Source organism: Natrix helvetica (genome assembly GCF_964273705.1).
Source record: "Natrix helvetica genome assembly, chromosome: 1".
NCBI classification, from domain to species: domain Eukaryota; kingdom Metazoa; phylum Chordata; class Lepidosauria; order Squamata; family Natricidae; genus Natrix; species Natrix helvetica.
Window position 1 is genome coordinate 252,358,208 of NC_138548.1, and position 26,458 is coordinate 252,384,665.

At 38.8% G+C, this 26,458-nt stretch overlaps 2 protein-coding genes and 1 long non-coding RNA gene across 5 annotated transcripts in view; 2 read left to right on the forward strand and 1 right to left on the reverse strand.

Annotated features, from left to right (window-relative positions):
- LOC309384468 (myosin-3) overlaps window positions 1-5,950 on the reverse strand; it is a 36,182-nt gene extending 30,232 nt beyond the window's left edge. The window contains exons 1-8 of the mRNA XM_081938065.1: window positions 5,938-5,950; window positions 5,625-5,676; window positions 4,154-4,365; window positions 3,232-3,375; window positions 2,994-3,150; window positions 2,416-2,443; window positions 2,199-2,316; window positions 462-554 (exon numbers count right to left, since the gene is read on the reverse strand). Of these exons, the coding sequence (XP_081794191.1) occupies window positions 462-554; window positions 2,199-2,316; window positions 2,416-2,443; window positions 2,994-3,150; window positions 3,232-3,375; window positions 4,154-4,357 (744 nt within the window). The 5' untranslated portion in view covers window positions 4,358-4,365; window positions 5,625-5,676; window positions 5,938-5,950. The remainder of the gene's footprint in view (window positions 1-461; window positions 555-2,198; window positions 2,317-2,415; window positions 2,444-2,993; window positions 3,151-3,231; window positions 3,376-4,153; window positions 4,366-5,624; window positions 5,677-5,937) is intronic.
- The window catches only part of LOC309384474, a 66,996-nt gene extending 51,732 nt beyond the window's left edge, over window positions 1-15,264 (forward strand). For 2 of the 3 annotated variants that reach the window (XR_014174064.1, XR_014174066.1), the window contains 4 exons: window positions 2,246-2,340; window positions 2,976-3,214; window positions 4,300-4,404; window positions 13,039-15,264. This is a non-coding gene — a long non-coding RNA (uncharacterized lncRNA). The remainder of the gene's footprint in view (window positions 1-2,245; window positions 2,341-2,975; window positions 3,215-4,299; window positions 4,405-13,038) is intronic. The other variant, XR_014174065.1, reaches the window with a different exon arrangement.
- LOC309382444 (uncharacterized protein) overlaps window positions 1-26,458 on the forward strand; it is a 348,957-nt gene that overhangs the window by 275,297 nt on the left and 47,202 nt on the right. The gene's annotated exons all lie outside the window — the stretch shown is intronic.

The window sequence follows — 26,458 nt, forward strand, 5'->3', positions numbered from 1 at the left end:
ACCATATTTAAGAACATATAACTGACTCGTTTTGTTAACACTGGATATGGCATGTGAGGATGGGAGGATTAAAGCTTCTTCCCCATTACTTTATTTTTGAATATCCTCTCCCACATAAGAATTGACAGCACCTGTGAAAATATCACAGCATGTAGTTTGAGCCAAAGAAACCTACTAGCCCAGTTACAAAAATCTTCCACTGAATCTTCTGAGGAAGGACATTATCATTTTGGGCAGGGAGGTAAGTTATACATTCATATCCAAGCTGAAATGTCCCCCACACCAATTACTTCTTTGTATTAGGTTTTGAATTATGTTTTTTTTTAAAGCCTTTCATTGAAGATGGAACTTTTTTTTATGCCAGCTTGAATTGCTCTACGGAGAATGAGAAAAGGAGCAGGACAAGCTGTCTGGAGAGGCTTGCAAGTAAATGTATCGCCTGCCAAAGATTCATCACTTACAAAACGGGAGGAGTTGTCATTCCTCACAGTCTTGGCATTCCCAAAGGCCTCCAATAAAGGGTTGGCACTGATGATTTGATCTTCAAGTGTCCCCTGCAGGAGTATTGGAAGACATATTTGAAAACCAAAAGGGGGGGGAAAAAGCACTGCAAAATCTTGAACATAAGCAAGCTTAATTAAAGTAAATGTGACTGATTTTCCAATGAATGGATTTAGAATGTTTAAAATGTTTTTCCCCATAGGACCAAGGAATGAGAAATCTGGAATTAAATTACCAGAGCGCCTTCACTGAATTTCAATTAATTCTGACAAGTCCTTGTTTTCCACACAATATTTTTTGCACCAAACAGGAATCACTCTTCCCTCTTAAGATTTAAGTGATTTGTTATTGGTGCTCAGATTCAGAAATGTACAAAAGGTTTTGAGTTCAAAATGGGTTTGCTCTAACTTTACCAATAGTACAGAAAGCTCAGAACATTTTCACCCAAGTCAAAACAGCTGTTTCAGACTTGAAAAGCTTAGAATTACAAAACATTTTGCACACTGTTACTAGGTGTTGCATTAATTATTTCGTTCAAGAAAATAGAAGATCAGAAACTGATTCTCTAAGCAGAAAATGCATTTTGCTCCCTTCACACTTTCCCCCCTCCCCAGAAATGGTTCCTAAAAAGTCCTGTCAGAATGGAGGGAAAGAACAGAAGGAGAGAATTAGGAGGATAAGAAAGGGGGCAAAAGAAGGCAATACATTTTTAATAAGAGAATGTTATGATTCTGCAAACTAGAATTGCTGCTAGCAGCAGAAGGAGAGCTTCATTTTCTGGGGGACTTAGAAAGTGCTTCCTTCAGTATATAGATTTCATGATCCAGTCACCTATTCTGTTTAGGGTTTAATAAAATCTACCGTTCAGCCATTTCTACATTTGTCAGCATTTGGGATGAAACAACTGAAATCATAACTGCAAATCACTGTAGTTTATGTCCCAGAACCTTTGTCAAAAGTTTTTGCTTTAACAGCATTGGGAGTAACTATTATGAAGACATGAGAAATCAATTCCAGACAGTTATCAAGTATAATGATTATTTATTACAATTCCATTCTCTTTTATTTAAAAAAGATAGAATAAAACTGTTTATGGAACTATGCAGTATAGACCTTTCTGAAGGAGTCTTAATGTTATTATAGGTAGCCCTCAACTTACGTTTGTTTAGTGACTGTTCAAAGTTGCAACGGTACTGAAAAAAAGTGACTTATGACCATCTTTCACATAAACTTTGCAGCATCCCCACGATCAAGTGATCAAAATTGAGATGCTTGGCAACTGGTTCATACTTATGATGGTTGCATTGTCCCAAGGTCATGTGATCACCTTTTGTGACTTTCCAACAAGCAAAGTCAAGGGGGAAGCCAGATTCACTTAACAACCGTGCTAGCAAATTAACAACCGCAGTGATTCACTTAACAACTGTGGCCAGAAAGGCCGTACAATGGGGAAAACTCATTTAACAACTGTCTCACTTAACAACAGAAATGTTAGGCTCAGTTGTGGTCATAAGGCAAAGACTACCTATATGGTGTTACTTTGGTTTCAGTAGTTAATTGATGAAAAGAATTCCACTGAGCAAACTCTGTGGAAGTTGAGACAGAAAGAATATAATTAGTCAGACTCCCTTTGCTTAGAGTTTGGGGATTTTCAATTTCTTTATCTGCACATCTAGAATGAGATGTATTTTTCATACCTTCATCCCCGATTTTGACTCTTCTTTCTTCTTGGCGCCTTCTCCAGTAGCTGCAATTGTTGCAAAATACTGAATGACCCGCTTGGTGTTGACAGTCTTTCCAGCACCAGATTCTCCGCTAGGAGGAAAAATCAATCATTAGGTAAAGAAATATTATTTGTATTAGCACTGTGTTACTACTGTAATCAAGCGGGACGAATCTGAAATGTCTACTTACGTGATCAGAATAGACTGGTTTTCACGATCTGCCAAAGGAAGAGGCAAATATATATATATATATATATATATATATATATATATATATATATATATATATATATATATATATATATATATATATATATATTTACAAACTACAGAGATGGATGCTGAGTCATGCTAAGTAGCGCCTCTGGAATTAATTTCATGAAGGCAGGGATATTTGGGAGGGATGGGGAAGACCCATGCCATTGCCCACAACCCCCCATCCCTCCATACCAGAGGTGGGTTGCTATCGGTTCGCACTGGTTTGGATGAACCGGTAGTGGAAATTGAGACTGGGTCGCTGAACCGATGGGGACGGTAGGTTGTCCCAGCCCCTGAACCAGTTCCCTGGTTGCCCACACCATTGCCAGGATGTTTTTTAAGCATTTTATAATGTTCTGCACATGCACAGAACAATTTACAGGCAACTACACATGTGCAAGCAACGTGTGGCGGGAAGTGAACCGGTAGTAACACCAGCAGCAACCCACGCCTGCTCCGTACTGTTCTTTATTCAACCTTATTCCCTTTCAGGCCTTCAAGCAGACTTACCAGTTAGCATGAACTGATATGCATTGTCAGAGATGGAGAAGATGTGGGGAGGGGCCTCAGAACGCTTTTTCCCGCGATAACCAGAAACCACCTCTGGGTTGTACACAGGCAACCATTTGTATGGATTTATAGTGACACAGAAGAGGCCTGAATAGGTCTGCATGGAAACCAAAAATAGTGGTTAAAATCTGCCCTCTTTGAGATTTCGGTCCTGGTACGAGGTAAGGATAAAACATACGTATATCATCCAAGAACTGTAGCGCTCTTTGAGGTTATACAAAACGGCTGGTTCATGTAAATGCGTCAGCATTGCCATGTCTTCAATTTTGTCAAACTTCGGTGGGTTCATTGCGTACACATCCTCTGTCTTGGCAATTATTGTCTGAAAGAATAAGAGGAAAAGCCTTCAGAAATAGCTCAGAATTAGAGATTCAGTCCCAACTAAATACTTTGAACAAGCATATTGTTCTGTTATTAACGAGAAGCTATTGATAACATTACAGCCATTTCCCCCTTAAATATAAGTATAACCTTTATTGTCATTTTACTTAAATACGAAATTGGTTTTAACCTCATTGGTGCAAAATTATAGCAGAAACGAAAAAGGAAAGAAAAAGAAAAAAACTAGCGTGTGCATGGAGTGATTGTGGTTGTATTTAAAAGTCTGACAGCCCAAGGATAGAAACTATCTTTAAACCTCTTTGTTCGGCTGGCTATACTTTGATGTCTTCTGCCCGATGGTAGAAGTTCTTGCATCGAAGCTTAGATGGTTAAAACTTTAACTTAGACTTCAAATGCGACAATTGTCAAAAGAATGAATGGCCGAGCAAATGATACTTCACAGTCTGCTTGTCTTTGGGACCCAAAGGAAATTTTGAAGGGAAAAGCTGTTGCTTATGCCCCCTCATGCTGGTGGTACTTACAGCAACTCAGCCCAATAAAATATCCAATCTTGCCCCATTTGCCTTCAGAATAATTGAGGGAGGAATTTATGGGATCAGGTTTTGCACCAATATATACAGTAAATGATAGAGCTATGTATTGATTCTAATTCCAAAAATTTCACACTGTACCAGAAAAATATTTTATTTTATTTTATTTTATTTTATTTAAAAAGTGTTTCCCACCCTCTCCTCGCCCAAAGCATGGAAGATGCTCACCCGGCCATCTGATGTCTCTACAGTAATTTTCCCACCTTCAGAGCTCTTAATTTTCCCTTTGGCATATTCCTCCTTGGGTTCACCCACATAGCAGAAAGTCTTGGCATCAAAGGGCTGGTTCTGAGCCTCTATTCGCTCTTTTTCAGATTTACGCAGGAAAGGGGCAGCCGCCCCAAAAACCTCCATCTCTGCATCCCTGCTCATGGCTGCAGCTAAAGGAGATACAAAAACCTTAGTTTGTTTGGTTTAAGGTTAGTACACCTGCTCTCAGTTACTATATCTGGTGACATGATTCACTATAGTAGATGCCTTATGTAAAAAAAAATTTTTTTAATTAAAGTTTGCTGATTTTTTTCTGAAAGCTTTTGTAAAAAAACCAAAAATATCAATATCAAAAAATAAGTAGAAGGGGAATGCATAACAATAATAACAAGTGTGGTTTGCTGTTCATTAAATAGTTGGGCAAGTGCAAAATCTTAAGTATAAAGAGACAGCACTTTGCAATCAATTGTTGAAAGGTAACAGGGGAACGAAAGATGTAAAACAATATAACATTGTAGGAAGAGCACTGAAATACCAAAAAATGTTTATTCCATTATATGTATATAGTGATACACATACATACAACACATACATTTTCTACTGATTTCCAAAGACTATGGGATATAAATAATGTGAAATGAATACAGGCAATATTATTTCTAATTGGATTCTTATTATTTTTCTATATTAATTCACTTTATATATCACCTTGATGTCCAGAAGCTACTTCCTTAAGTATATTTTTGCATTAGACTTTGTGCCACAATGGTGTGAGATGGAATGGGGTGGTTTGCTGAGGTTCTAATATGAGATGACTTCCACACCCCAAATCACATTTTAATGGCTAATAAAATGGGGGGGGGGGTGAGCATGTTATAAAATAACAAGAAATTCTGGGCAGGGGCAAGCCTTTTTCTCCCTCCAATTTTAATATTATTGCAAGCTCAGCTCCTTATCATTCACCAGAAGCATTAAGAAGACCTGGTGCATTTCTTTGTCAGAAGAGGGGTGATTTAGATTATGAACTGTTCCGTATATTTAAAAGGATGTCCAATGAATTAGATAGTATTTCTGCAGAGTAGATAGGGAAATGGTGTTGAAGTGAGAAACAGCTACATCACTAAGCCACCTTGAGCAGAACAACTTGTAATAGACAACAAAGATTTTTGTTTGCAAAGCTGAGTTTAATGAAAAGTTGGCATTGATCTTCTTATCTCTTCAAAACAAGATTACGTTCTATTCTTCCATCTATGATTCATATGCAGGAAAATCAAAGCACATAGATTTTCATCTCCATACTCAGAAACACAAAACCACAACCTCCCTCCCAAACCCTCATCAAATGAAACTAGAGCACACAAGAGACCTATAGATACCTGCAATTTGCTGGAAAGAATAGACACTCAATAACCACACTTGGTTTTCTCACCTTTTTATTATCTAATCTCAACAGAAAGAAGGAACTGGATGAAATGCTCAACCTGCAAAGGAATAGACAGAATGTGTGATAATGCACCCAGGATCCTCAAGCAGCCCAACAACAGCTGAGAATTTGTCATTCTTCCCATATGCAAAGGCTCAAAATACACAGCAAAGAATGGACTGCACAAGACAGCTTCACCATAGAAAAGTGCCTTTAATCTCATAGCATTCTAAAGTCCCATAAAATAGTATAACCTGTACTTTTTTTTAAAGAGAAAAGATCAGGGCAAAGGGAAGTTTAAAAACAAAAGAAAACTTACCCCTGACAGTCCGTAACCACCAAGAAACCTTTCACCTTTGAAAGCTTTTATAGGCTCTGATTCTTCTTTTAGCTCAACCCTTTTCCCTATATGGAAATTAGAGACCAGCCCTGCAATCTGCTTGCCACTTCTAACTTATTTTTTTCTCCTGTTAATGTATTTTTAGAAATGACCAAGTTCACACATTATTTATCAGTTCTGATAACCTAGGGCAATCTTGTAAATCCACCTGTTTTAATTTTGGAAGTCAAGAACATAGTAGGATCGAGATTGTCTGCTACTTCAGAAACTTTACAGGCTTCTTACATATTTATGATAGTTCTGTAGATCTCCTCATATGCTAGTACTAATCTGAGACAATTTTGGATCAGTATACATTAAGAGAATAAATATATTTAGCAAAAATTCATGCAAAGTAATGTGAGCTGAGATTATTCTGAGCTGAGAATTATGCAAAGGCTAATTTATGGCTGTGACATCATATATACCACTATTCAGACAATATATTGAGTGTGAATACTCAATATGCATATCCACACAGTTTAATAAAAGAGCTGTTGTTTAGTTAATACTGAGAAATACAGTATATAAATATATGCACAGCATATGGATAAGGGCAATAATATATTTGTTCATTTTCTGCTGGTTGTAGTCATGAGAGATTACAACCAACCTAGACTCCTCTTTTGTTTGCAACAAGATGGAGTACTAAAGAGTGAATGGATAAATTTAAAAAACGATAACAGCCAAGAAAGAAATAGTTATAAGGGTTTGGGTAAAAGGGATATAGCTTTAAATGTATAAAATAACTACAGTATATACTATAATAATTAGCAGGCCTTAATAGTCAATAAAGAACTAATTACTTCTAACACCCATAGGTTTGCCCATTAAGCCATTATTGATTTATCACTATGTCTGCAGGCATGACTTCCTAACTAAGCATGCCAAAGAATCACAATAATGCTTTCCTCAAGCATAGAATTAGGAACAGCTGATAAAAGCAGCCGTTGTGTAAAGCAAGACATCCAAATGAGTAACTGAGAGCAAATATATTAAATGGGAAATCTCTCAACTCTCCATTCCCTTGACAGTGATTGCGGTGTTTCAGAAACTCAGCTGTCTTGATAGTAAGTCTCACTACAATAATGAGCTTCCCAAAGCAAACAAGATCCATCTCTTGTTACTGTAAATCAGAGGTGTCAAACTCGATTTCATTGAGGGCAATATTAGGGTTGTGTTTGACCTTCAGGGGCTGAATCAGAATCAGAGCCTATAAGCATGGCAGAGGGTAGCAGGAGGCCATCCCAGAAGAAAACGGAGATTGGGAGCCCATTTTTGCTGGCAGGGGCCCTACGGGTCTGACCTTCGTTGTTTCCAGGGTGGCCTCACAGGCCAGATCTAAGCACCCCGTGGGCTGGATTCGGCCCGCGGACCTTGAGTTGACACCCCTGCTGTAAATCATTAAACAATGAAACCAAGGTAAGAGACAAAACCATCCAGGATAATAACAATACAGAAATTAAAGGGTTACACTTTTTAAAAAGTCTAACAAAAACTAGTCCTGTTCTACCCAGGAAATGCCAGGGTAAATAGTTTGCCTTTGGTAGTCATTTAGAAGAAGGCCTCATGGGACCAGCTGAATAGAAGTCATTACTGTGGAGCTACCATGAAGAAGGCACTGCTGCTGATCACTGCCCAATAAATCAAACCCACATGTGAGACATTTCAGTTAGGGTAGATGCTTCTAGCCTTTTTGAAACTATAATTTAGAAATATCTGTTCACAAAGCTGTGAAAAGCTAAACAAAATCCAGAGCTTCCTAATTTTAGTAAATGAGTCTTAAACTCTGTAGCATTATAGACCACTCTCCTTGTTGCATTGTCATTAGTCTCTCATAATCAATGCTGTTTTGTTGTCTAACTCAACAGCTGAAAGAGAAAATCATTGGGAGCAACAATACATTCATAGGCAATATTGACTTCATGTTAGTGCACAATTAGTGTACAAGCCAAAGCTAAACCTTGCTCAAAGTCTACCTTAGCTACTGCCTTGACCTTCTGCTCAAGTAGAAATGTTGATTCTAGGAGAAATCCCCCAAACCAAGGGCCTACTTTCTCAAGGAGAGTTTAATCCTATCTGGAACCAGTGTAGAGACTAGTATCAAATTTAAAATTTCTGGGTAAATAGGAACTCTTATGTTACTAGGTTGCAGTTTCAACTTATTTCATGTTATGTAGTTTTTATTAAATTTATAGAGATGCCCATTTCACATACATGTCTCTGGGAGATGTGCAATGCATAAAATCAGGTAAAACAATAATACAATTACATCTTTGTTTAAACTGTTTTGAAGTTTGTAATTACATGGTGGCTCAGTGGCTAAGACGCTGAGCCTGCCAATCAAAAGGTTGTCAGTTCAGCGGTTCCAATCTCTAGCGTCACATAATGGAGTGAGCTCCCATTGTCTCAGTTTCTGCCAATCTAGCAGTTCGAAAGCACATAAAAATGCAAGTAGAAAAACAGGAACCACTTTGGTGAGAAGGTAACAGTGTTTCGTGCGCCTTCAGCGTTTAGTCATGCTGGCCACATGACTACGGAGACTTCTTCGGACAGCACTGTCTCTTCAGCTTTGAAACGGAGATGAGCATTGCCCCATAGAGTCGGGAATGACTAGCACATATGTGCAAGGGGAACCTTTACTTTTACTATTGTTTTATAATTGCTTTACCTGATGTTATGTTTTATAAGCTGCCCAGAGTCATATATTTGAGATGGAGAGAAGAATGGACCAGCATCTCAGACACAGTGTTGCCACCTCACAGGCTTCTATTTCTCTGGGATTCTCAAACCTGTTTTAAACCAGATTTTGAGGGATTTCCTGAATGCCAATAAGATCAGGGCCAATCCCACTTCACCTCGTGTGATTCATCCCATTCTGCCCCTTATTACCTCTACACATCAGGTTAGGACATCATCCACTGCATCTCTTTCCAATCATGGAGATAACTAACATCATCAGCACACTGATAAATATCTCAGGTTAGGACATCATCCACTGCATCTCTTTCCAATCATGGAGATAACTAACATCATCAGCACACTGATAAATATCTCACTAATGATACTTCAAACTGATTAATGACTTCATCCATCTCAGTGGTACTCTTCATCGCTCGCCTCCTTCTCCTCCATCTTCCAAAACCATTGACTCAGTAGTAGTAGAGCCATTGCAAGACAGAATTATTGTGCTCAACCCTTACAGGTGGTTTAGACTGTAGTATCTAGCACTGCTAAGAGATCCATTAGTTCAGAAGTACTGCAGGACCCATCCAGGTCCTGGTGGAGTATTTCACAAAAGTGACCAATATGTTTTCAATCACGTGTCTAGGACTGAATCCCAGCAGAAAGGAACCTAAATACATCATTTCATTCATTTCATATAGGATTCTTTATAGCAGAGGTGTCGACCTTGTGGTATCACTAGGGTGTCACGTGATGTATCGAGACTTTTTCCCCCTTTGCTAAACCAGGTGTGGGCATGGCCAGCGTGTGACGCATCTGGCCCATGGGTCGTGAGTTTGACAGACCTGCTTTACAGCCACTGCCCCACCACCCTTTCTCCAAAGAGGAAGTTTAAGATCTAACTGAGAGATGGATCAACAGGACAAAGTGCACTACTCCTTCATTCAGGTCAAGACATACCCACACTCCTTCAAAAAAGCACACATCACCTCTCAAATTCATCTTTACTCAGAGCTCATGCTCTCAAGAATATTGTCCACCTGCTTCAGAATCCCCAAAAACATCAAAAAGACAAGTAACCTAATAAGACATGTAGTCTCAGTTATCACTGTTGTTTCTTATGGCACAAACCACCTTTAACACTGGACAATATTCTGGACAATATTCTGTGAACCCAGTGAGAGTGGGGAAGTAAGAATGCTTCAAAACCTTCATTGCCACGATGTAGGCCTGACAATGAGCTTGTACTTCGGTTTCATCATTCCACATGTTTTGTCACCATTACTGAAAGCATCACTTCAGCAGTTCCAAATAAACTTCAAAGTCCCCTGGGAAGCAATTGTGTTCAATACTCTCATCATTTCTACATTCCAGGATTGAACAAGGCATATGGTAGAATTGCCTAATACATTTCTAGCCAAAACCCAAAGCATAACCTGCAGAAAACCATGCAGATCCTTCCAGGAGGAACCATCTTAATTGGTTGCCCCTATCCCGCACACCCTTTGCTATCAGCCCCAGTAGGTGGAGCAATCCAGGAAATCAATTCCACTATAAACAAAAAAATATTTCTATTGAGATTGGCTACAATAACCAAATTTACAAGTCAGATTGTTGTGTACCTTTTCCTCCTTCATATGCAGTAGTTCAGTGAATTAGGGAGGACTCTGAGCTACTTCTGAACATTATCTTCTTGTTCTGGACTTTAAAAATGTTTCTTCCCCTTTCACCTAGGTAAGGAATCTTGCATACAAGTAGTCCTCAATGTATGACCACAATTGAGCCCAAAATTTATGTTGCTAAGTGAAACATTTGTGGGTTTTGCCCCATTTTGCAACTTTTCTTGCCACTGTTGTTGAGTGAATCATTGCAATTGTTAAATTAGTAACAAGGTTGTTAAGTGAAATTGGCTTTCGCAATGACTTTGCTTGTCAGAAGGTCACAAAAGGGAATCACATGACCCCAGGATGCTGTAACGGTCATAAATATGAAGCAGTTGCCAAGCATCTGACTTTTGATCATGTGACCATGGGGATGCTGCAACGGTTGTAAATGTGAAAAATGGTCATAAGTCACTTTTTTTCAGTGCCGTTGTAACTTTGAACAGTCATTAAATGAACTTGTGTAAGTTGAGGACTACCTGTATTTACATTAAGGTCATCTTCCTTATCCTGTACATTTTCAGAAGTCAGTGGTCTTGATAAGCCATAGACTGACCAGTAAATGATCTGTCCATGATAAAAGACTAATATCCTCCATTGTTTAATTACAAGCCAGCTGCTCTGTGGTAAAAGATAACAGCTGGAGAGAATCCAATACTGTACCAGGTCCAGAAATTCAGTGAGAGATGCATTCAAGCCACAGGGTGGGTTGAATAGCTCAACCTCAGCCTGCATCCAGTCACCAGGGGAGTAAAATATCTACTCACAGCTAAGGTCTCTTGTACATCATTGCCAGCCTCTCTGGCCTTGGATCTGTGGCTAATGAATCACCTGAAATCCAGGCAAATTTCAGACAGTTAAAAGTGGTAGTAAGAGGTTTGTATCCTCAGACTTGCAAGATTCTGTTAATTCTGTTAATGTAGATCATCATTCAGTAGATTTAGCTCATCTAGTTCATTTTACCCAGTGAATTCCTCTTTTATAATTCCCCTGGTCTTGGCCTGAAGATAAATCAGGGCAAGTGAGATGAAAACTGATTGAAAGTCAGTTGAGAAAGTGAGGAGATGGTCCTTTTACTCTGTTTAGTGTTATTGTCTTCCTTGGCTCCTTCCCTTTTCCAACCTGCTGCATTCTAGTACATTTACTTTCCTTCAGGTGCTCACTCTCTCCTTGCCCCCTCCCTCCCTCCCTCTCTCATTCTCACCCTTCCTTCTCTCCAATTATAAGTTCATTTAAGTTCTATTTTCCATCAACCCATGACTCAATTATCTTCATATGAATTCTACCCTAAGCTTCAAAATTAAACAAGGGCTGAACTCAGAATATCAGTCCAGTTTAGAAATAGATATGTCTTCTGTGTTCTAATGTTTGTGAGCCAGGAAAAGGTGATACAAGACACAAGTAACATGGCTGCATCCCAGAGAATGAATTACATTTGGCTCCAGATAGAATAAGCAGGATACTGTCCCTCAAGAATGGCCATAAACCGTGACATCTCTCACGAAAAATGAATTCTTAGAATCCTCCCTAAGCCTGTAGAATGAGCTCTGTCTTTTTTTAGCAGTGTCCTGTGTGCTCAAACACTTTTTGAATGTACTGCTGAGTTTGTATTAAGCGTCCAAGAAAAACTCAGATAGTAGAAGCATCCATTTTATGCAAGTCTTCAAACATGAAGACAGGGCTTTGCAGGTCACTTTCATTAGAAGAACTGGGGGGAAAAGTTTTCGTACAGTGTACAGACTCATCAAGGTGAAAAAGTAAGTTCAGAATCTCAGTATCTGCAGACCCACCTTCTCCTGGAGATGTAGAAGTGAAGACCTCCTTCAGATCCCTATTATTTCTTCTGTGGGGGATATCTGAGTCAGTCCTTCTTTATCAGTGCTCCCATTCCCTAGTATATCCTTCCTGCTGATATCAGATGAGCCCCAACTCTGTTAGCTTTTTGCAACCTAGGTATTTGAGCAGGCCTTTCAGATCTGAGGGATTATTCTTGTCACTTCTGGAGGGGCAGTGACTGTACATAGAGGCTGTGGTTGCCCTCAACCTTGGAGGGGTTCCTCAGCATTGTTATAGTGTGATGTTTTTAGTCTTACCACCTTTGTGGAGGGTGCTAAGTCAATCAGTCCAATATGATGCAGCTTCCTAATAAAATAAATATGTCAGTAAGTAAATGTATAGAGAGTTACAGTGGCTCGGTGGCTTAACGATGATGGAGAAGATCTGTATTCCAGAAGTTCAAGTCCTAGCACTATGTGACAAAGTGAGCTCCTGTCATTTGGAAGCATGTTCATGCAAGTAGATAAATAGGTACCACTTTGGTGTGTGTTGGGGGGGAGGATGGTGCTTCAATCAGCAGCACAAACCCAATCAATGCCAAACCTACCCAAATGCTATGCCCAAATGTCAGATGCAATTGGTGATGGAAAACCCCAGATGACACTGGAGAATGCTGTCAAGCCTTATGAGTGTGAAGCTACTTGGTCCTTGCAGTGCACTCTGGAGAGTGTGCAAGTGTGGGCTAAATGAACTAGCAATCATTGGCAGACAAACTATTTTTATTAGCACTATAGTCTCCTGGCTAATATAACATTGACATACGCTGAATAAATAAATAGTAAATGTATGTTTGTAAGTCTGGGTTCATAGGAGCTGTTTGTGGAATCCAAAGACAGTATCTCATATTTTCCTCTAACAGGTTTTGCTACCCATTAAGAAGCAGAAAATAAAGAAGAAAATCAGTGAGAGTTGAAGTCCTAACATGAAGGGCTCTGTCCTTGTGAGTATTTCATGGTAATATATTCAGAAAGAAGCTGTTAGCTACAACTATCAAGACATCCAACTTTGTGAATTTTTTACTTTTATATCACTTCTGACTAAAATATAACTAATGTAAAGTAGGATTGGGAAATTAAAGAATTTTTGGAATTGGGTTTAATCTGTTTCTATGGGCCAGAATTGTACTTCGCTGCCTACTAACTTCCATTTCAATAACCAAGTTGTAAAAGAAAGTTGTCAACAGCCAATATAAAGCTTCATCATTAGTGACCAATTTTTTTTAAGTTCTAGGCACAGCCTTTATCACTGGTTAGGTTTCCAATTACAAACAAGCTCTCCACAGAGAAGTTGTTTAAAAATACATAAGTAATAAAAAAGGCTGCTACTATTATATTTCTTTGGTGAAAAAAAGATGGACTATTATAGCCACAGCTGTGATCCTGAAACAATTAGGAAGGATTTAAGCCAATGCTAAGACATGTTTTCTAAATGGGATTTGTGGCCTTCAACAACATCATTATTGAGTAATCAACTTGGGTTATTAATATTGGGCGAAATAACCATGTTATACAACTAGCCTTTAGCTTCCCATTATAATCCCTTGGTGGTTATACAGCACTTACTACCAGCATAATCCAGAAGTAGAATATTTAAGAGATAGTATAAATGTTAGTTACCTAGTAGTTGCTTTTTAATAACATTTTAGAGGATGAAAAGAATTGAAGGTCTCAAAAACCTGACATAATTGCAATTATAGTTGTACAAATTACAATTCCTGGATCAGGAATTGGTTATTTATGGCACTACCTTTCTCCAATGATCTCCTATAAGATCCATTCTATAAGATCAGGAGGGTAGGTATTATCTAAGACTAACCAATTAAAGAGGACCATGTATAGGGTCCTGCAAGCACATATTTTCTTTCCTGATCCTTTCCCTCTGAAATATTCTCTCTCTCTCTCTCTCTCTCTCTCTCTCTCTCTCTCTCTCTTTCTCTCTCTCTCTCTCTCTCACACACACACACACACACACACACACACACACCTTGCTGTCCTTTAGTAAAGTTCTAAAACCCTGGCTTTTCAAAGAAACCAGGGACCAACCCAATTTATAATCCCAAGTAGTGGAAGGTGGACATTTTTGTTATTCTGTAGGATCTTCAGATACTCTAGAAATATAAATAAGTAAGTAATGTGTATAAAATGCTGCTGATCTTAGACTTTGTAACATTTTTTTTAATTTTCTTATAGTTTTTTTTAGAAATCCATCTCTCAATAGCTGCTAAACAATGTTAGCAGCTTGTATAACAGGTAACATAAAAATGTCAAAAATTCCTTTTTTAAACTGAAGAAAACCAAGAATTTAACTAATTTCTATGGAACTGGGTCAGGGGAATTCATTATAAGATACAGAAGACCATATGGTTCTGGTGACTTAAAAAAAACATTATTGACATTTTGCAGAAGTAATTTTGGTATAGGTAAAGATTCCCCCACAAATGCATGGTAGCTGTTTCTGGCTCTAGGGGGCAGTGCTCATCTCCGTTTCTAAGCCGAAGAGCCAGCACTGTCTGAAGACGTCACCGTGGTCATGTGTCCAGCATGACTCAACACCGAAGGCACAGGTTAAATATAGGTAGTCCTTATTTAGCAATCAAAATTGGAGCCAGTAAAGCAGTCACCATAGAACTGCAAAGGTATAAAATGTGAGAATTGGTTATAAAGTTACTTTTTCATCTCTGTTGTAAGTGCTAACCATTGCTAAACAAAGCAGTCACTAAATGATGACTACCTGTAACCTAAATATTTCCTTGTATCTTGCTTTTCCTTTGCATGTTTAAGAAAGGATATGTAATGTTCCCATGTCCAAATTTTTCCCACAGGTCTCCTGTGGGATATATTATACTGAGAGTATATGACTTCCCCAAATCACCCAGTGGGTTTTTATGGGGATCAGAGACACCTTTGTCCTACAATGAACTGATTCTTCACTTCACTTTTGAAGTATGTGAAACAAGATGCCTATTGTTTTCAAATATCGCTAAATCATTTCACTGAATTTTATTATTGTTTATATATTTTTTCTTGCTAGAGAACTTGTATTACTCAGGGGTTCTATAAAGTAATAAATAAATTAATGTCAAAACAGAAAATGGCAATTTGATATATCTGAGTTTCTTATCTAGCTAACGATATGAACATAGATATGTTAGGAAATATAATGTGAATGTAGATTAATTTTGATTCAGATAGATCACATAGAAATTTTCTTTACTGAATTGTGCCAAGCATGTAGAAACCAGAAAGCAGAATAACCAAAAAGGTCACAGCAGGTGAAAATGCATAGATGGCTATGAAAGTAAGAATTTGAAAATCTTGAGCAGCATATATACAGTATATATTCTAAATTAGCTGCACCAACAAAACAAAACAATCCAGTATTCTTTTAAAATGTGGTGTATACTGCTGTGGAAAACATCACCCATATATCGATCTCCACTTTCCATATACAATATGTAGAATTGTGTACTATATGTTGTAATTACATTGTACATGTCGTGCTAAGACCCAGTTCTTTAGAGCAGGACTAAAAATGCAGAATATGTTATATTACAGAGTGAGACTAGATCAGGGATGTCACACTCAAGGCCCAGGGGCCAGATCCAGCCCATGGGCTGTTTGATCTGGCTTGTGGGGCTGCCCTAGAAACAGTGAAGGACTGGCCCATGGTGTTCTGTCAGCAAAAATGGAGCTTGGGAGGGCTGCATGCAGCCCCCCTTGCCCCAAACTCCGTTTTCACTGACAGAAAGTTGCAGAAAGCCATCACAGCCAGAAACAGAGCTTGTGAGGGCTGCATGTCCCCCTCTCTCCCCGAGCTCCGTTTTTGCCGGTACAGGGTTGTAGACGGCCATTGCAGCCAAAAACTGAGCATTGGAGCCCATTTTTGCTGGCAGAGAGCTCAGGCCACCAGAGGCACCCCCAACATGAGTGATGTTGGACTGGCCACATCCACCCTGGCCACACCCGCCCAATCCCTTCAAGGTCAAACACAACCCTGATGTGGCCCTCAATAAAATTGAGTTTGACACCCCTGGTCTAGATCTATCTGCCTCAATCAGATCTATTGTTGCCTTCTGGAATCTAAAAACTCATGTCCTAGATCAGCATTGGTTCTTGGTTTTATACATTTTCTATTTTTATTACATTGTGCTTTCTATTTTTTTTGTTTTATTTTATACCACCCAGAGTTTGTTTAAATAAGCTGATTTAATTAAATTAAATTAAACATGGCTGTGATTTGGTACCTGAATAGTGCAACAAATTGATAAAAGCAGATTTAAATGTTATTGTAAACAAGTCCACAAATGAATCCCATTTTGGATAGCAACCTATTGCAGATTACATACAATTCCACATTCTCTCTCTCTCTCTCTCTCTCCCTCCCTCCCTCCCTCCCTCCCTCCCTCCCTCCCCCTCTCTCTCTCTCTCTATATATATATATATATATATATATATATATATATATATAGGCCAGACATTGTATAGGCCAGACATATTCATGTTGAAAAACTGTAGAGCAGAACTAATGTATTCTTGGAAAAAATATATCTAGGTAGTCACCAATCAACAGATGGCATATAATGAAGCAAGCAAACATTCGTATGCTATTCTTTACTAAAAAATAAAACAAATGTGCTTGAATAGTGTACAATGTAATAAAATATATGCTGAAGATAAAACATTTTTCAACAAAAACAGCTTATCAAAGAAAGACACAACTACTTAACTTAGCTAGTTTCTTTGGAAGTTTTATAGGAAAGTCTTGAGAAGTGTCTGTTAACTTTGAACAGTGTCTAGATTTTCTTGAGGGTTGGGCTAAATGCTTGGATTAAGAAAGATGACACTCTTGTGCTAGGATATGTTTTTGTATTGAAATTCTCTATAAGGAATCAAGAAAAATAGCTGAACATGTGTTACTTATTTACTTCATTCATTTATCAGATTTAGCGACCACTCAGCTCATTCAACCTCCAATTTTACATTACAATGATGGTAGGGTGTTTTTTTTTTCTTTGTTTTATTTAATACAATATAATACAATATAATACAATAGCAGAGTTGGAAGGGACCTTGGAGGTCTTCTAGTCCAACCCCCCGCCTAGGCCGAAAACCCTATACCGTTCCAGACAAATGGCTATCCAACATCTTCTTAAAGACTTCCAGTGTTGGGGCATTCAAAACTTCTGGAGGCAAGCTGTTCCACTGATTAATTGTTCTAACTGCCAGGAAATTTCTCCTCAGTTCTAAGTTGCTTCTCTCCTTGATTAGTTTCCACCCATTGCTTCTTGTTCTACCCTCAGGTTCCTTGGAGAATAGTTTGACTCCCTCTTCTTTGTGGCAACCCCTGAGATATTATTTACTTGCCAACTTTTGTGAACTAGATACATGGCATTAGCGTTGGACAATATTTATCAAATATTTCAGTCATGAAGCCAACTGCATTTGTTTCACAGAAACATTTAGTCCGGTTGTATTTAGTATCCTTTCTTGTCGATTCCATCATCCTAACTATCCTTTTTTCTTGCAGTTGTATATAGCACAAAGCCCTGGATACTGGCATGCCCCCTCGAATCTATTTTGGCATTCCCATAAAAGTGTGTGTTCTTCTTGCTCTTCTTTCTCTGGTTTGATTGGCTACAAAGAAGCCCACCTGTGCTGTCCTTCTCCTTTGGAATGTCTCAAGTCTTTCCTCTTCATCTGGCACATTGTCATTCCATTGGTCAAGGTCCTTTTTCTGGCACTCTGTGTTGCATACCAGGAATGCAATCGCTTCTCAAGGAGACAAATGGATCTCATTCCAAAGGAGCTTCTATCATGATGCCCTAGCGTAGATTGGCATAGGCCAAACATTGAATGGAGGGGGCGTATAGGAGGAACTATTCTCTCTCAAGAGATCCTATTTTATGGTGAAAAGGTTTGAATTCAAAATAGATGTTTAAAATTAGATGTGCAATAGCAATCAAAGAAAAAATGTTGATGTTGCTCAGTGCTCTTGATAATTCAGTGCCCGTCGTAGCAATTTTGCTATGGCTAAAACCTCCATTTAAGATTTTACTATTATAGGCTCTGCATTAATACATACAATCTCTGCCCTTGTGCCAGTGTCCTTGCATCACTGAAATGAAGAGGGCTTTAATGGTGGAAGTTATTTGCTTGCTTATCCTCTTCAGAAATAGGACTGCAACTTCAATGTCTTTTTAAAATTGCCCAGGCCGGAATGAATATTCTTAATTTTATTTAAAGAAAAAAAGCACAGTTGAACTAATTTTCAGGATTAATACTCTGACAAATCAAATTTTATAAGTATTATGAAAATACCTCACAATGCACTAACGGCATGTGGCAGACTAACATTTGGTGATGCAATTGTACAAACCTTTGGCTTAGATATGATGTTCTGTGGTTTTTGTAATCATTGTTAGTAATGAGTTTTCTGTACCAATCTACAATATTTTCTTTTTTCTTATTTATAATGCTGATCAAAGATGCTAATAAATAAATTGTTTCAATGATAATAAATCATAGCTACCAAACACTTTTAGGTAACATAAAATGCACCTATTGCATGGATACTCCTCGACTTACAAGTACAATTGAGCCCCAAATTGAGGTTGTTAAGTGAGACATTTGTTACATGAGTATACCCCCATTTTATAATCTTTCTTGTCTCACCTTGTTAAGTAAATCCCTGCAGTTGTTAAGTTAGTAACAGATTGTTAAGTAAATCTGACTTTGCTTGTCAGAAAGTCGTAAAACGGATCACATGACCTCAGGACACTGCAACTATCATAAATATGAACCAGTTGCCAAGCACCTGGATTTTGATCACATGGTCATGGGGGTGTTGCAAAGGTAACTGTGAGAAATGGCCATAAATCACTTTTTTCCATGCCATTGTATCTTTGAAGGGTCACTAAACAGCCTGTTGTAAGTCGAGGACTACCTGTAGACATCTAGGAACAGTTTTTGTAACTGGTTCTTTAACTAGAAGGTGATTCCATCTAGCATGTGTGAAGCTTGCTTTGCTACATTACACTGACTGCCAGTTTACTTATATTGTCTTTGAGTTCAACTCTTCTCCTTAATCACATCCAGATGTACATTCAAAATGTCTACTGCTCTTGGACCAGTTGACAATGAAGGTGAAAGAGAGATGTCAGTAGCATAATTCTCTGCTAGAAGTTTTACTTACCTACTAAACAGGCACTAGAAGACAGTCCTAAGGAAAAAAACTGGCATCTAATATGTCATCTACAAAAGCTATAGTATCAAATAGAACAGAAACTAATGCAAAAGAACTCTTTGCACTCTTAAAGCATTCTAATCATAAGCATTTGTGTGCATAAATAGCATGAAATGTTCACTAAGTTCATATTCCACAGGCTATCCTAAAGCTCGTATCAATAAAACAAAGAAATGTCAATCTTGTAACCCAGCATAAACCAAGATTAAAATGGAAAAGATGATAGTTCCTTGGTACTGCATGATTTTAATTTTGAAGGCTCCGGCATAGACTCTTATTGTAAGAAAGAACTATTTAGCCTATTGAGACCAACCCTGTACTCCGTATCAATCCAAGAATCCCTGAGAGACAGCTGTCTAGACTCTGCTTGAACACCTGCATTTAAATATTCTGTGTTGAATGTTGTGGGCACTTTGTCAAATATTTTGCTGGAATCAACATATAGTAGATCTACAATCTGTTAAGGAAGTTAGTAAAAATTAAGAGCCAGTTTGGTCTAGTGCTGTGATGGCGAACCTATGGCACGTGTGCCACAGGTGGCACCTGGAGCCATATTTGCTGGCACTCCAGCCATCAGTTGATTTTCGGCCTTCCGGAGGGCACAAACTTCTAGTTGGCCTGTTGGGATTGTTTTTCACCCTCCCCAAGCCTCCAGAGGCTTTCCTGAAGCCTGGGGAGGGCAAAAATGGCCTCCCCCGAAGACCCTCCGGAAGCCAGAAACGGATCATTTCCGAAATTCTGGTTGGCCCATTGGGGCTGTTTTTCGTGCTCCCCAGCCTCCAGAGTCTTTCCTAAAGCTTGGGGGCTTCCAGAGGGCCTCCAGGGGGCCAGCGGGGTTGTTTTTGCCCTCTCCAGGCTTTAGGAAAGCCTCCAGACCTGGGGGGTGGGTTTGTGTGTGCATGCATGGGGGGGGAGTCACGCGCACATGCGTGGGGCACAGGGAGGATTGAATTGGTGTGGGCACGTGATAGCACGCATGCGCACAGTTTTGGCACGCCATAAGAAAAAGGTTAGACATCACTGGTCTAGTGGTTAAGGCACCAGACTACAGACTGTGAGTTCTAGTCCCGCCTTCCCCATGAAAGTCAGTTGGTAACCTTGGGTCAGTCACTTTTTCTCAGCCCAACTCACCTCTCAGTATTGCTGTTGCGGGGCAAATGAAAGGAGGAAGCTAGGTTAGATATGTTTGCTGAGGCTCATCTTTTTCTTCCTTATGTATTAGTGATATAAGAGAATATTTGTAACACAGGGTTAAACTGTGGAGTCCTTGGTGCTCTCTGGGCTTGGTGGTTTTCTTGTAGATGTGTCAATACCCAACTAGGCAACATCATCAGTGCTAGAAGGGAATGGGGGTTGCTCTTATTTTTATGCATTAGTAGCTTGTCCAGTCAGTGTTGATAATAGTAGTAGTCTTGGTGATTCCTTGATTAGATTGTTGTTTACTGTTGGCTTGCTTATCTGTGTTTGCATCAATTTCCAATCAAGGAATTACCAAATGATGAATTTATTAAATGCATACTTTTTTGTACATTTTATAAAATTTATACATTTTTATGCATTCATTAAACGTATGAACTTTTGTTGAGATTTGAAATGAAGGAACAGCAAGATAATGAATATGTGGTAAAATGGGCCAAGAATTTTGCTGATAATATTGAAATGGATCAGTGGGAAAGAAGATAAAAGCCCTGAAATTCACTTTGCATTACAATTTAAATAAATCTTACCAATATTATGCATTAGTGGTATGTGATAACAAAGAAATTGTCTAGGATGCGTAAAGATACTTCTAATCGTCGTTGAAAATGTGAAAAATGTGAGGGAACATTTTATCATGCTTGGTGGACTTGTGAAAAAGCAAAATGATATTGGATATAAATACAAGTGGTGATAGAGAACATTCAGAAATTGACATTCAGATGAAATCAAGATTTTTTTCTTATCAGAAATTATGGCCACCGAACTAAAAAGTTTCTTGGACATGGGTTTTATATATGCTTAACTGCAGGGAGTTATTATATGCACAATGGAAGACTAAAGAAATATCAGTAATGGAGGAATGGATAGTGAAGATGGCTAAGTTTGCAGTAATGGTTAAATTGATGTTTTGATTGAGGAGGAAACTACAATTACTTGTGTAAAAACTGAAAAGCCTTTATAGATTTTTTTTTGCCGAAAATGGATTAAATTGATGATTTCAGGATTTATAGATCGAAAAGGTTTGTTTAAGGGAACTATCATATGCAACATGGGAGAGTGAAGAGGGCAATTGTTAGTACCTACTGCAAAGATCAGAAAGATCGCTTCTTTAGATACGTTTCTTTTTCTTTTTTCTCCCCTTTTTTGTTGTTATTCACTTTTTCTGTTACCCTTTTATAATCTTTTTCTGGTCCTTTTTGGTTCTGTAGTTTTCAAAAAATATTTGTAAAATCTTTTTTAATGAAAATTGTAAAAAAAACCAAAAAAGGAAAAGTCACCAGGCCAAACAGGAGATGAACTTAGTTCTTCCAGTATATTGCCTTCTTAGACTTCTGAACAGAGGTGGTATTCAGCAGGTTCTGACCAGTTCTGGAGAATCAGTAGTGGAAATTTTGAGTAGTTCGGAGAACCGGTAAATACCACCTCTGACTGGTCCCATCCCCATCTGTTCTCTGCCTCCCGAGGCACAGCTGATTGGGAGGAAATGGGCATTTTGCAGTAACCTTCCCCTGCTATGCCCACCAAGCCATGCCATGCCCACAGAACCGGTAGTAAAAATCTTTGAATCCCATCACTGCCTCTGAAACATAACTTTCTCAGGTCCTTGGGGCAACCCCTCCTGAGTTGCTTTCACAGCTTGGAAACATAAACTGCCTTTGCCCATTCAACCAATTCTAATTCGCACAATAATTATACCAATGTCTATCTTCTGAACTAGTTTGACTCCCAACTCCAAAGGGACTATGAGTTCAGGAAATCACAGAACACATCAAGCTGGCACAGTCAAAAAGCACTGGAAAGCAGCTAGTGATATAATTCTCTGTTTTCCTTCTGCAAACCTATAAAATCATAGAGCGGGAAGGGTCTGGGCATCTTCCAGTAGCCCAAATCAATGCCCAAGGGATGAGACCTTATTCTATCCTGGATAAATGGATGTCCAATCTTTTCTAGAAAACTTCCAGTGATGGAGCATCCAAACTTCAGGAGGCAAGCTGTTCCATTGATTAATCATTCTCACTAGCAGGAAATTCTTCCTTATGTCCAGGTTGGATCGGTCTCTGCTGTGCTTCCACCTATTGCTTCTTGTCTTGCCCTCAGGAGTTATGGATAATAAATTGACCTCCACTTTCCCTTGACAGCCCTTCAAGTATTGGAAGACTGCTATTAGGTGTCTCCCAAGCCTTCTCTTCTTTAGGCTACACATACTTAATTCTCTTAACCATCCCTGATAAGAATAAATCTTCAAACCTATTATCTTGTTGCTTTTTCCTAGTCTTATTAAAATTATCTACCACTATCTCAAGGAATAGGACTGCACAATGGAAAGTATATCAGCTTTCCTTTCCTCTCTGTTCCTCCTAGTTTATCCTTTTTCAGGCCCCCCATGTCAATGTCTCAGAATTCCCAATCCACAACAGGGAGAAATACATACCTTTTCCTTTTACAGTAATTCCAAAATTCAAGTAGTTTCCCTACACCTCTTACCACCCAATGCAAGATTGTTCATTATTATTCCATCAATATTACCAAAATATTATTTCCACATTGAATACCACTTTCCAATTGATTGCTACTTTCCCTTTCATTGCCATTTTTGATTGTGTGCTTTGTGGAACGTGTTTTATATTTTCATGGCTAGTCCTCAAACACTGTTCATGCAGTTATTCCTTACCAGCTTGCTATTTTGCTCCATTCCTTAGTTCCCAAATGGTTCTAATTGAGCAGGTAGATGAAAAACCATCACTTCATCAAAGACCAGAAAGTTACAAGATGATCTTTGAAAAGAAGTCTGGGAAGAAGGAGTCTGCATTTCGTCTCTTGTCTTTCACCCCTTCTCTCCTCGTACCCCACTGGACCAAAGTGATTCTGTTTTGGTTGCAATCTGGGAAGCAGTCTTGGTGAAAACTGACAGGGCAAACACCAGTGTGTTGAAAGACCCCTTTATTTTAAACATTCCATGATTTCTAAAGAGCAAACTCCAGTACCATATAAAAAAACCTGTAATATCTGTACAGGCATTATTGTTGCCAGCATTGCTGATAAGCTATGAATAAAAGTGCAGTCAATAAAAGCAAAGAAGACTGTCATCCCAGAAAATGTGCACTTCTACATCTGTACCCTGCTGCTATGATACAATCTTAAGAATGTTGTCTAAAAAAATGAAAAAATAAATCTGGATATAAGGAATCTAAAGAGCATTCCCCTCGAAATTCACCAAGATCCTTTCCTGAACTATCTTTTTAAAAATGTTTTTGAAATGCAATTTCAATTTTTTAACTAATTGAAACATTTCATATGGCTGTCCATCTCACTACAGCAACTCTGGATGACCAACAACCCAATTAAAAATAGTTGCCATGACAAGCAGTTGTCAGTGCGCTAGAGGTCCCAAAAACCCTAAACCCTTTTGATCCTTCAAACAAACAATAGAGCACAACATCCAGCCACAATATTTATGGGAAGGATATGCAAAGTGCTAGTCTCCAGCATCCTATTTATTTACGGAAAGGTACCGAGGTCTTACAACAGTTCTCCAAAAATTTACTTCTTAGAGTACTAATGTTCCCAATGATGGATTTGAATGTGTCCTTCCCACCCCATGAAAAAAGGATCAAGCAAAGCAAGGATAGTTACTGAATAGTTGATAGTTATCAATAGTTATTGAAGGGGGCACAATTGAAGGGGGCGCAGTATCGGTAGTTAAGATATTAGGCTTGTCTGCTAGAAAGTTTAACAGCCTCGATTGTCGAGACCCAAGCACACCATGATAGGGTGAGTTCCCTTTCTTGCCCCACCTCCTGCTAACCTAGCAGTTTGAAAGCAAGCAAATGAGAGTAAATAAATAGGCCCTGCTTTGGTGGGAAGGTTACTGCGTTCCACATTTTCACGCTGGCTTTATGACGACGGGAGTGTGTCTCAGACAACGCAGGTTCCCTTGGCTGAGAATCAGAGATGAGCACTGCCCCTGTCCTGTCATGACTGGGCAGGGGAAATCTTTACACCTTGTCAATAGTCAACCTATGATAAGTAGAAATGTTACAGGTAATGCATTATATGCAGGAATATAACCCATTGAAAGTATGTTGTGAATGGGCTAAACTGACCTCGTAGCCACAGAGCACCCATAATACTGAGAGATGCTGGGGTTTTTTTTTCCCTTTCTGATTTTTCTTAGATTTTACCCACACACGATATTCCTTTCCCTCATCTTGTAACTACACAAATAAGCCCTCCTATTCCTATCTGTATACTGTACTGAACATGCACCATACAGATCATCATGGACCAACGGCCAGAGATGAAATCTTCAGTTTCCATTCATTCTTGAAAAAATAAAAATCTTTTATTGTCAGAGAGATTTGCTGATGTAAAATCAAGGGATCATTCTGAGTCAGTGATGTAGTAGGTTTTAACATTAATCAAAAGGAATATTGATCTAGGATTTGCCAAGCAATGAAGCTCTGCAACTCCATTAGGAAAAACAGATTCTTCCACTACTTTTTTTTACAGAGTATTAATCTTAGCCTCATTTTATAGATTTGCAACAGATCTGGTTTTTTTTTCTAAAAACAACCTATGTTAAGCATTTTATCTGTATAACATTCCATACATCATATCCTTTCCCCCCCCGCACCACCCCCACTCCAACCAGTTGGCAAGTTCTCATAATTCTCAATGGTTTTGAGTGTCCTCTTCTGACTGAGCAAGGTATGACTTGGGCAGGCAGATGAAGAGTAACGAAAGGATCTGTCTCCTTCCCACCGACTTTGACTCCCCAGTTATTTACAGCACATTATGGAAAGTGGAAGGCGTGCCAGAAGGAATTTGTTTTCCCCCTTGGAATGCTGCAGTTGTCCCTTGGTGTAAGGAGATCCCCAAAGGCCTGAGCCAAGAAAGTGCTGACAAAAGTGAAACTCCAAAGGGCAGAGAGCAAGAATAAGTTGGTTGGCTTAAGAAAAGCTCCAATCAAGTCCACACCCCCTAAAAGAAGCTATTCTTTATAAAGGCAGACACAAACGGCAATGGCACTATCACGTGGAGGGCCTTTCAACGCCGGCCCTACAATACTTAAAAATGATGATCATGAGAAATGTGGCTGCCTTATTTTCCAAACACTCAGCAACAGCCTCAACACTTCCAGGGAAAGATTTTGAAAGGATTTTTTTTTTTTAAATGCTTGGCCAAGACACTTGTTCCTTGTTTAGTTGGTAAGTGGAAGCAAGTTGAAAGGATCTCATATTCCAATTCCTTTCTGGGGTCCCCAGCTCAATATCTGCTATTTAAGAGATCCTTTCAAAACACAACTTGTAACTCATATTCTAAGGATATATATGTATCCCGGGGTAGACCAATTAGCCAACTGTTTTTCTTCTATCCTTCTTTCCAATTGATAAGCAATGCTTTTATCTAGCAAACACCCACTTGCTCCTGACACAATTATTTCCTCTTCGTTTTCCTCATCAATGGTTTGCTCCATGCTTCTCACTACCTTCATTTTGCTTGGGTGATATGCTTTATGGCTCAAACCACTTGTTAGCACTCATAATTTTGTTTTCTGTGTCATTTAAATGTAGGTACTACACTTTCTCTTGCAATGTGTCAACTGGGATTTGGGCCACGATAACTTTAAAAAAAAACTGTAGTTCAAACACTCCGTTGATCATGTCATTTAGATTATCCTTGACCTAAAACCACAATTGGAACAGGAAGTTCTGTCATTAAGCAATGACAGAAGTAAGCATTAAGCTCACTTCTTAAGTGAGTCGTGCCTATTTTAACAGCCTTGTTTGCCATGGCCATTAAGCAAATCTGGCTTCCTCCTTCGACTTTGCTTGTTG